At 49.8% G+C, this 12,281-nt stretch overlaps 1 protein-coding gene across 2 annotated transcripts in view; it reads left to right on the plus strand.

The window, feature by feature from the left end:
• Positions 1-422: 422 nt before the first annotated feature.
• The window catches only part of RAP1GDS1 (Rap1 GTPase-GDP dissociation stimulator 1), a 206,731-nt gene continuing 194,872 nt past the window's right edge, over positions 423-12,281 (plus strand). Inside the window, exon 1 of one of the 2 annotated variants that reach the window (XM_073601221.1) lies at positions 423-669. In XM_073601221.1, coding sequence (XP_073457322.1) covers positions 666-669 — 4 coding nt within the window. In that variant the 5' untranslated portion in view covers positions 423-665. The remainder of the gene's footprint in view (positions 670-12,281) is intronic. The other variant, XM_073601228.1, reaches the window with a different exon arrangement.

Raw genomic sequence — 12,281 nt, forward strand, 5'->3', positions numbered from 1 at the left:
TTAGATTGTCGGAACTACTGAATAAAGATAAGAACTTACTCCTGATAACATTAACTACTCATGTTCCTCCACCAGCTGAGCAGATGGAGCACAGAGCCACAGTGCTGTCTGAATCATGTGTCCGGGTACCAGGCAGGAGGAGACCTGGACACATGATTCAAAACCCCTACTGTCCGGGATAGGTGACAACCCTAGGTATGACATTGAGAAGCCCAATGGGAAAGGAGACTGTGTGTCGCTTCCCTGGGCACCCAAGGGCCCCTGTACAGTGAATTAGCAGGTATATAGACAGAGAAGGGAGAGCAGGCTTCCTGATAGATGACTGGGCACAGAGCCTACACACAGCGCACTAAGCCCAGTACACCGTGCCAGCAGCAGTCCAACAGGGTGGGGCGCGCCTCAGGCACAGTGACTACCTAGTGCGCATGCGTCCCCTTTACTGAACCGAAACCCCTCCCTCCTCCCCCAGTGAGCCGGTGTTGGGGGTGCGCGCTCGCTCTCGCGGTGTCTGGAGAATCGGAGCTGGGTGTCGGAGTGTCGCCTGTGTCCCCTCTCCACCTGCGGCAGTACAGAGAGAGCATCCCCTCACCCTCCCCACTTCCCTGGCTGTCACGTGACCGGAGCGATCGGCCAGAATCCAGGAGCGGCACAGAGACCGGGGAGTCATGGGTGAGTGATGAATGACATGCACACCTAGCGGGGTACAGCGCCCACATCCGATGGCTGCGACATCCGACACACTGCTGTCAGGGTGACCGTGTTTATTATCAGGAGGCAGTGTGCGGGGAAGTTACACATCCCGGCTCCTTCCTATGACATGTCCTAGTTCTATCCTGCTGCAGCCATTTCATTCATTCCAATAGGGAGCTGCTGAATGGAGCTCACCCTTCTCTAATATAGGACCTGCCCCCCATGGTAATCATTCCTAATACTCTACAACCTTTCACACTCATTGATCCGGGGGAAAACACATGCTCCCAGCCAATCCGCCGATCTTCTGCGTCACCTATGATCAGGAGCCGGCTGTTCTTTCCTCGTTTTTACAGCCGCCCCCCCTCAGAACGCTTACTTCACCTCACACATACCCCCCCCCCCTCAGAACGCTCACTTCACCTCACACATACCCCCACCCCCCCTCAGAACGCTCACTTCACCTCACACATACCCCCCCCCCCTCAGAACGCTCACTTCACCTCACACTTACCCCCACCCCCCCTCAGAACGCTCACTTCACCTCACACATACCCCCCCCCCCTCAGAACGCTCACTTCACCTCACACATACCCCCCCCCCCTCAGAACGCTCACTTCACCTCACACATACCCCCCCCTCAGAACGCTCACTTCACCTCACACATACCCCCCCCTCAGAACGCTCACTTCACCTCACACTTACCCCCCCCCCCCCTCAGAACGCTCACTTCACCTCACACATACCCCCCCCCCTCAGAACGCTCACTTCACCTCACACATACCCCCCCCTCTCAGAACGCTCACTTCACCTCACACATACCCCCCCCCCCGAACGCTCACTTCACCTCACGCATACCCCCACCCCCCCTCAGAATGCTCACTTCACCTCACACATACCCCCCCCCTCAGAACACTCACTTCACCTCACACATACCCCCGCCCCCCCCTCAGAACGCTCACTTCACCTCACACATACCCCCCCCCTCAGAACACTCACTTCACCTCACACATACCCCCGCCCCCCCCTCAGAACGCTCACTTCACCTCACACATACCCCCGCCCCCCCCTCAGAACGCTCACTTCACCTCACACATACCCTCGCCCCCCTCAGAACGCTCACTTCACCTCACACATACCCCCACCCCCACCTCAGAACGCTCACTTCACCTCACACATACCCCCCCCCTTTCAGAACGCTCACTTCACCTCACACATACCCCCGCCCCCCCCTCAGAACACTCACTTCACCTCACACATACCCCGCCCTTCAGAACGCTCACTTCACCTCACACATACCCCCGCCCCCCCCCTCAGAACGCTCACTTCACCTCACACATACCCCCGCCCCCACCTCAGAACGCTCACTTCACCTCACACATACCCCCGCCCCCCCCTCAGAACGCTCACTTCACCTCACACATACCCCCCCCCCCTTCAGAACGCTCACTTCACCTCACACATACCCCCGCCCCCCCCTCAGAACGCTCACTTCACCTCACACATACCCCCCCCCTTCAGAACGCTCACTTCACCTCACACATACCCCCGCCCCCCCCTCAGAACACTCACTTCACCTCACACATACCCCGCCCTTCAGAACGCTCACTTCACCTCACACATACCCCCGCCCCCCCCCCTCAGAACGCTCACTTCACCTCACACATACCCCCGCCCCCCCCCCTCAGAACGCTCACTTCACCTCACACATACCCTCCCCCTTCAGAACACTCACTTCACCTCACACATACCCCCGCCCCCACCTCAGAACGCTTACTTCACCTCACACATACCCCCCCCCCCAGAACGCTCACTTCACCTCACACATACCCCCCCCCTCAGAACACTCACTTCACCTCACACATACCCCCCCCCCTCAGAACACTCACTTCACCTCACACATACCCCCCCTCAGAACGCTCACTTCACCTCACACATACCCCCACCTCAGAACGCTTACTTCACCTCACACATACCCCCCCCCCCAGAACACTCACTTCACCTCACACATACCCCCGCCCCCACCTCAGAACGCTTACTTCACCTCACACATACCCCCCCCCTTCAGAACACTCACTTCACCTCACACATGCCCCCACCTCAGAACGCTTACTTCACCTCACACATACCCCCCCCAGAACGCTCACTTCACCTCACACATACCCCCCCCCCCCTCAGAACGCTCACTTCACACATACCCCCCCCCCTCAGAACGCTCACTTCACCTCACACATACCCCCCCCCCCCCCTCAGAACGCTCACTTCACCTCACACATACCCCCCCCCTCAGAACGCTCACTTCACCTCACACATACCCCCCCCCCCCCCCTCAGAACGCTCACTTCACCTCACACATACCCCCCCCCCTCAGAACGCTCACTTCACCTCACACATACCCCCCCCCCCCCTCAGAACGATCACTTCACCTCACACATACCCCCCCCCCCCCAGAACGCTTACTTCACCTCACACATACTCCGGCGACGGGGCACTCTCTCTCCCCCACTGATGCTGGCGATGGGGGCACTCTTTCTCCCCCTTTGACATTTTCTGCTCTCGCTGGTCTTAGACTGGCTCCTCTAAAGTCTGAAGTACAGTAACCCGGCCCTTCATTTAGATTTAGAACGTTTGAGACCCCTGGTTTAGATTAATTATTTTGTAGTGCCGTGTATGCTCACCAATGCTCGCCACGAGCAAAACAACGTGATACTACAGCACTGCCTCCTGGGATGTGTTTGGGGCAGCCGATCATGTGTGATTTTCCTAGGTGGGGAATCTGAAGTGGGTGGCCACACTATAAATAAAGGGGGGAAAAAAATGCAGTTGTGTAAGGAGTATGGGGGGGGGGGTTACGGGTGAGAGAAAGTTGCTCTTGTGTGGGAAGGTCCACATTTTAGCGCAACTTTACCCATAAAAACTTGATAAAAAATAATGTTCTTTATTCCACAAAGTTTCAGAAATTCCACAGTTTCAAAAATTTACGTTCCTGGAATGTTGGGATTACCAACTGTCACATTTGCTTGTATCCTCAACCAAACGGCTGGTGTCATAACTGATTCCATGTGCAGCACCATGGCAGATCAAATGGATGGCAGCTTCCTTGACTGTAAGGCCCCTTTCACACTAGTTTTAGCTGCGCTTTTTGGCTGCTAGCAGGGCGCTTTTTACCCTTGCTAGAGGCCGAAGAAAGGGTTATAATAGTGCCCGTGTTGCGCTTCCGAATCGTTTTGCAGGCGCTTTGGTAGCGCTGCCCATTCACACCGCCCCAAAGATGCTGCTTGCAGGACTTTTTTTTCCCATCCTGCAAGCGCACTGCCCCAGTGTGAAAGCACCCGGGCTTTCACACTGGGGTGGCTTGAGAGGTGCTTTTTTTATCTCTAAAATGCCTGAAAAGCACCGCAGTGTGAAAGGGGTCTAAAGGATAGGAGGGTATAATTCAGCTTTGAGGCAGTGTATGACTGACTGCATTTTAAACAGTATAGGTACTTATTTTTTTTTCATAAATTTACCTGCAAAAGGGGCCAGCCTGACGTCATCTAGCAGGACTTAATTTTCTGACTAAAATTCCACTTTAACTACATGATTTTTCTCATAAACAAATGGCAAGTCTTTTTGCTGCTGCCTTCAGGGGGCCCTTTAAAGCAGAACTAAACCCATCGATGTAACCATTTCAAAAAATTTCCATTCCCTCAATGTGCTGAAAATGTAACTGTCACATTGGTTGTGCGCTCAACCAAACTGTCAAACCATCAAATGCCTGGCGTCATAACTGATCACATGTGCAGCATCATCATCAGTTGAATATCAGAGGCCAAGATGGCAGCATGCTTGGGTGAATACAATAGGATGGTTTGGTTTAGGGATCAACCGATTATCGGTGGCCGATATTCACTTTTCAAACTGACCGATATTACGGATATTACTTCAAGGGGTTTTACCAGGGGGGGTGCATGCAGCTGCATGCATCGCCCCGGTACCGTTCATTAGAGCGGATGGTCGGCTTTATTGTAATAACAATCAATGCGGCTCGGCAGCCACTCGGCTGTTATTACGTCCCCCCCTGCCTTCCACCGCTCGTCCGGGCTCTCTCGTTCCACCGGGAGGCCCGAGCAACCAGCTGGGAAGTCTGCCGGCTGGCCGAAGACCCGAACAAAGCCGATGCTCATGTGGTTACTTTCCTGTCTTTTCACTGGATGTTAGAGCTCATAGCAGAAGTTCAGTGTAAGAAATACGCAGGAGAAAAATGCATATTGACAAGAAGTGTAGAGGTGGGCGGGGAGTCTACTGACATCACGACTCCACCCAACGAGCTCCAGACATCAGACCCACCCACAGAATATGCAGTTTTTCGGCTTCCTAAGAGCCCTTTCACACCGGGCCGCCCATAGCGTCGGCGGTAACACGCCGCTATTTTTAGCGGCGTTTTAGCAGCGCATTTCGGCCGCTAGCGGGGCGCTTTTACCCCCCCGCTAGCAGCCGAGAAAGGTTTAAAACCGCCCGCAATGCGCCGCAATAGCGGCGTTTTGCCGGCGGTATCCCAGCGCTGCCCCATTGATTTCAATGGGGAGCAGCGGTGGAGGAGTGGTAAACACACCGCTCCAAAGAAGCTGCTGGCAGGACTTTTCCTGACGCCCTGCCAGCGCAGCGCTCCGGTGTGAAAGCCCGAGGGCTTTCACACTGGAGACAGTGCTGCAGCTGTTTGAGGGCGGATTGCAGGCGCTATTTTTAACGCTATAGTGCCTGCAAAACGCCCTCGGTGTGAAAGGGGTCTAACAGACAGAGGGGAGACATTTGACAGGTAAAGATACATGCAGGAGGCATGTATATCCTTATAGATAACCCCTATGGGAGTAGTTTAGAAAGGATGACATGGGGTTTACATCCACTTTAAATAAAAAATTTGATCCGACTCTGATATTTACCAGATTCAACCTCTAATAGTATATACATTATATATCTATTCTGTCTGTTATTCTCAGAGTGGATTAGAGATGTTGCTCCCTAACCATATAGTTGGTTATTTTATATTTACCACTGCATATAGATATTTAAGAATAAAACTTTACATGTTAACTAAATTTATACACCACACTTTTTAAGGTTATTATCCGATTAATCTAAACAATAATTGGCCAACGAATTGATTATGAAAATAATCGCTAGTTGCAGCCCTAGTCAGCAGGGCCATTTATATTCTCTGTTAGAAGTGTATGATGGCACAGGGGCATAGTTGTGTGACAGTTATCACCCTGACAAGAAAGTTCCTGTGCTAGGACCTTTGTGCCAAGAACACTGGGAATTTAAATTCGATTTAATACCTCTTGGAAATCACATTACAGTAAGAGATTTTAACAACATTTACATATACTTTAACCTCTCGCCAACTGCGTACTGCAGATATACAGCGACAAGAAAGGTGGGCTTTATTGCCCATCCTCCACACATGTGCCCACAGAGGCATGAGGTTTGTGTTGGGAGAGCGCACTCACTGGTCAAGCTGTCACAGAAAGCTCTCCGTCAAGGCCTCTGATTGGGAGCCAACAGGAAGGGCTCCCAATCATGTGACTGCTGTATGAGGCAATCACATGATCGCATGATACACAAGGGTTAACAGCTGAACCCGGGGAAAATAAAGAATTCTACCCTTGCACCCTTTCCTCACTGCTTGTTTTGCCTAGGAGATGATGATTCCAGTCATACTTGCGTAATTCTGCGTTCTCTGCTGGGTCTGGTGTCTTGGGTTGTGGGCGCTTTCCTCTGGGGACCTCACTTAAGCCAGCATGGATTATGGATCAAAATACATCTGGTTCAGCAAGGACCGGCCGAATTTTGATCTACGTCAGGTTTTTCCGGATCAGTGCCACCGGCTATAACCGGAAACGTTGATTAGTATATTCTGGCGGCAGGGAATGGCTGAATGCAGTAACTCGGCGGGAATGATTGCCCTATACACATGGAGTGTGTATGGGGGTATTGGGTTATTTATTTTTGTTCAACCCTCTATTTAAATGAAAAAAAAAAGAATAATGTATGGGCTGCCTTTACAATGCAGGCTCTGCCAATACAAGAGAATGATGGAGAACTGCAACCAGTTCGGGCAGCGAAAAGGTGCGTGTTTAGAGACCCAGTCTTAGTTACAGTACAGAGGAAGCCTGCGGGAATGACGATCGGAGTAACAGTATCATACTATTCTTCATCCTCTAGGCAGAATAAGCCATTCACTTTTTCTGACTGTTTCATGTTTCACCCATACTTGGTTAGTAACATTAAGCATTGTCACAGTCTGCTACCACATGGACCAGCAATCCAGCTGTCACATCATCCAGCCTGCCAAGCTGCTGACAACATCACCCGTGCCTCCTTTGTACCCAAAATGCTGTTTTTTTTTTTTTTGGGTGCTAGTATGGCTTGTTGTTAGACTGGACCTTGGAAAGTGTCACTGTGTTGATGTTCCCAGTTACCCATCCATCACACATTAAAAATGTAAAGGATCTTCTGCTTTTCCCATTTATGACATGATTACCATCACTTTTCTTGCCATACATTTGCAAACAGCTTTTCATTTATTTCTGCTGGTCTCAGGTAACTTCATTAGTGTTGGTAATGTGGAATTTAAGCAGATTATTTTGATGCCAAACTTCTGTTCTCTATCTCGGGTTTCCTAGTACTGTTTTCTGTTAAAAACAAAATGAATTAAAGTTGGGGTTGTTTGGATGCGGGCTGTACATTCTGTTATTTGTGTTACGCCAGAGAACCCTCCCTGAGCTGCAGCTGATTACACTACAATATTTTTTTTTATTACTAATTCACTTTATGGACCCCAGGGATCGGCAACCTTTTCTGAAATATCCTATTGTCGTGATTTTAGCTTTTTTTTTTTTTTTTTTTTTTCTTTTGCATGATCAAGTTTGTGAAATGAAAGCCTACTTCAGCACTTAAATGTATTTCAGCACTGGGGGACTGGACAGAGTGGGAGTTTTCAATTGACGGCTTCCAGTACAGAGAACATTAATGTGCCATCTGATTGGCTGGATCCCATGGAATTGTGTCATTTTAGAGGAAGGCAATTGTTTATAATCTGTACTATTATACATATACAACCAACATTCTGGGGGTATATAGTCGTATATATGATGATGTATAAGATGTAAGGAAATTTATGAAATTAAGTGATTGAAAAATTGATGTAATTATATTGCAGTAAAGGTGCACATTTTTATTGTGGCTGTCCTTTTAAATGTATCTTTAAATATGATGTCTCTTTACCTGTATTATATGTATTCATATTACCGTAAGTTCCCTTACAGAAAGGAAAGATTGCATAGCGGGGGATGCAGCAGGTCAGCATTGCCAAATGTTATGAACATTCTAAACATGGTATGTCAGTATTTTTTAAAGTGACCTTTACATAAAAATATCTCCTTGCAGAATTCTAATCCTCCCCTACCCCTATCTAAAAAAAAAAATGAATAAAAAAGCAATTTTTCTCCAATCTTCCTCCTGCGCAGCATCCGTGCTCCTCCTTCCTGCAACAGGAAACACATTAGTCCACCATTATAAATTTGTTAGTCTCACCTGTGTGCCTCAGTTGTTTTTTGTTTCCTCTGGACCCACAGGAGCTGCAAACGTTTGTTATTTTATCCACTCTGTGCTTTTTGCAGGGGTCTCCCTGACCAGCATCCTATTCAGCCCAAGGGGCCTTGGGAGGGCGAGCAGGGGCAGCAATCTGAGCCTCAAGGCTCTGCCTGAAGTTTCACCCCTACAGAGAGGTATGCAACTATCCCCTCAGCTGCACTACATGCCGCCAGCATTTTTCCCCACAGCTACTGCTCCTCGATGGTGGAGGGCCAAGCCCCGCACTCCAGGTGCTTTAGCGGTTCCCTCGCTGTGCAGGCAACCTGGCCGCCGACCCTCCTGCCCGCCGATTGTATTCATCTCGCTTCTCACAGACTTCTCCGCAAAATCCCCTCATTTGCGGTCCTGGGAGGTTTAGCAAGATGACGCCGGACGCATAATTTCCAGTCCAGCAGTCCGGTCAGTGGCCATCTTGGTGGAGGCTGGAGCCTCCAGGGCAAGCAGTAGAGTGAGTTCCTTCCGGTGACATTACTTCCGGTCGGCTGCAGCGCGGATTTTAAAAAATGACAAAAGGCCTTTAATGCTCCCCTCCCTATTGGAAACCCAGGAAGGAGGACGCCAGGGAGGACGTGGCAGGTGCTGGTGTGTCCGCCAACCCGCACGGGTTCAGCTGGGGGCGAGCACTGGAGCTGGAGCATAAGGAAGAAAGGGCTCTAAGCAGAGGATCCCTGCATGTCAGGACAGCTCCAAGGTAAACCACTCTGGAGTCACCTCTGTCTTTACCTCCCTACAGACTGTACAGTTGCATTGTACACCGCCAACCTCACTCAGGCCCTTTGTGCTTACTTGCAGGAAAAGGCCCCAGAGGAAAAAAGGGCGCAGACCAGAGCAAGACATGCACCTTTTGCGGTCACCGGTTTTTCCCTGAGTGGAAAAAGCCACTATGCCAAAAATGTATAAACAAAATGGCTCGGTCTCATCTAGTGCGACTTGTCATGCGACTTGGGACTGCAAAGTCGCATGACAAGTCATATCCCGTGACTTCCAATGAGTACCATTCATATCTGTGCAACTTCAAGTCACAGCAACTTTAAAGTGGTCCCTGCACTACTTTGGTCCCACTTTGATGCGACTTGAGGTCCATAGACCTCAAGAATACACAGGCATGGTTTCAAGTTGCATCAAAATCTCGTCAAAAAATTGTGCGACTTTAAGGTCGCAATAGTGGAAACCTAGCCTAAAGGCTATAGCAGACACACTGGGTATCAAAGAGCAAAAAGCCACAGCACGACAAAATATACAAGGGGTTGCAGCCCAAAAAACCCAGAACGTTTCCGGTGCATCAAAAGCATAGTCAAGATGCAGTGTGATAAGCCAAAAGAGAAGCTCTTCATAACGGCTACGGTCAAGCGCAGGTATCCATTTGCAGAGGATGACACCAAGACTTGGGCTACATGTCCCAAAGTGGATTCCTCCCTCGTGATAGTCGCAAACAACTCCGACTTGGATTTTGATGATGTGGAGAATTGCAAGCAGGGATGGCGATTTTGAATTCGGCAATGGCTTCCACCTGCACAGCTCACACCCTGTTAGCTGACTGTCTCAACTGCAAGAGTTGCTAGGAACGGATGCCTCGGCTGAAATGGTAAGATATTTTCTAGGGACACGGCATTAGTGAAGAGAGCCTTGTGGCTGAAAGTCAGGGGAGGGGACATCACCTCCAAGAATAGGCTGTGCGGGATCCCATTCACAGGAAATTTTCTGTTCGGGCCAGACCCATAAATGGTCCTGGACAGGACCGCAGTGAAGAACAAAGGGTTCCCCCAAGCAAAAAAGAAGCAGGGGAAGGCGCCCTTTCGTCATCCCAGGAGATTTAATAAGGAAGCCGCTCAACAGACGAGCGAGGGTATGCATGGCCACAATAGACTTGCAAGATGCATACTTACATGTACCCATAAAGAAAAGTCATCAAAGATACCTAAGGTTCACAATCCAGGGGCCGGTGGCCACCCTGCATCTGCAGTACACATCTTTGCCTTTCCGCATCTCTTCTGCGCCCAGGATTTTCTCAAAGATTATGGCAGAAGCACTAAAGGGCCTGAGACAGCAGGGCATAGGCATGATATCATACCTAGACAATTTGCTGTTCTTTGCAGATACAGCAAAGAACCTAGAAAACAACCTCTGCGCAAGTATTTCCTATCCACAAAACCTGAGATGGATAGTAAATACAGAAAAATCACAGCTAACCCCAAGCCAGAAGTGGATTATGTGCTAGACGCCAGAGTAACCAAAACCTTCCCGAAGGAAGAAAAGAACGAGGCAGTGCGTGGACTGATGTCCTCGATCCCAGCCATCACCTGGGCACAGCTCCACTTGAGGCCACTACAGAATCACATTTTGACTCCGTGGGATGGTGATCTATCATCCTTAGATGTCCATTCCTGTCCCTCGGTTGGTCAAACAATCTCTCTTCAGTGGTGGCTCAATCAGCTCCATTACGCCGAGGGGCTCAGGTGGGCTCAATCCAACCCTGTAAAGATCACCACAGCTGCCAGTACCCTAAAATGGGGGGTGTACTTGGGTGATCTCTGTACACAGGGGAGATGTAACTCCAGATGGTCTTGAGCCTCCTAGCATATGAGGGAATTAAAAGCCGTAGAGGAAACGTGGAGAGCATTGAAACCAGCTATCCAGGGCAGAGATGTCCGGATTCAGTTAGACAACACCACAACGGTGGCATATCTGAACAGGTAAGGAGAGACAAAATCCCATTGTTTGAGGCTGACGGAAGCAATTCTGTCAAAGTTGAAAGACCATAAAACAGACAGAGTGGTCTCTAAACCAAGCAACCTTCTTGTGGATCACGCACACCTGGAGAGTGCCCGAGGTAGATCTGTTTACCTCAAAGACAAATGCGAAACTGCCAAGGTTCTTCTCGCTGGATCCCACAGATGGCAACATCAGAGTGGACACATTCAATAAAAGCTGGGCACACCAGCTGTGTTATGCATTTTCTCTGACCGCTCTTACCAAAGGAGACCAAAAAATCAGGGAAGAAAGGGCAACAGTGATACTCATAGCACCTCACTGGCCCCAGGAAACATGGTTCAGTCACTCGAAGAACTGTCTCCGTACCTGATACAGCAAGACCTACCCGTCCTCCTATAACGAGGGCTAGTCAACCACCCGAATCACAAGCTCATGAAGCTTTCGGCTTGGTTACTGAGAGGGTGAGGCTGCAAAAGAAAGAACTGTCAGACAGAGTGATCGACCCCATTCTAGCCAGCAGAAAACCCATAACTAGAGTGAGAAGTAAGTTTGTCTCCTGGTACGGGAACAAACAGGATTCCAACAGAGAATCATTCCAGTGATTTGGGATTTCCTGCAGGAGGGAGCAGACTTGAACCTCTCTCAGAGCACCCTGAAGGTACAAGTGGCAGCACTCCGCCCCTGTCTGGATACCAGATTAGCAAAGGACCCGTTTTTATAAAGAGATTCCCGATCTCATTAAATGGAGGCAGAACTGCGACATGGGACCTCTCCACGGTGCTCAGAGGATTCCTCTCTCCACACAAAGGCACAAAACCTTGCCTCCCAAGTGGGGTCAAAGCCCACTCGACCAAAGCCTGGGTAACCTCGCTCGCAGAAAAGGCAGGGGCAACTCCAGAGCAGATCTGCAGACATGGTCGGGCTTCAGTACCCTTGCGAGGTACTACCGCATCGACCAGCTGTCAAGACCAGACATTGGTCACAAGGTGCTCCAGGCCTTATCCTCACCCTAGTAAGTATTGCTTGATGCATCCTCTCGGATGCTGCCCTGGAAGACGATTGGAGAAAACAGAGTTGTTTACCTGGTAACTCTTTTTCTAAGAAGTCTTCCAGGGCAGCATTTATAATGGTGGACTAATGTGTTTTCTGTTGCAGGAAGGAGGAGCCTATCTCTCGGATGCTGCCCTGGAAGACTTCTTAGAAAAAGAGTTACCAGGTACCTAACGCAGTTTTCTATTATGTTT

This window comes from Aquarana catesbeiana, linkage group LG01 (genome assembly GCF_042186555.1).
Source record: "Aquarana catesbeiana isolate 2022-GZ linkage group LG01, ASM4218655v1, whole genome shotgun sequence".
In the NCBI taxonomy this organism is placed as follows: Eukaryota; Metazoa; Chordata; class Amphibia; order Anura; family Ranidae; genus Aquarana; species Aquarana catesbeiana.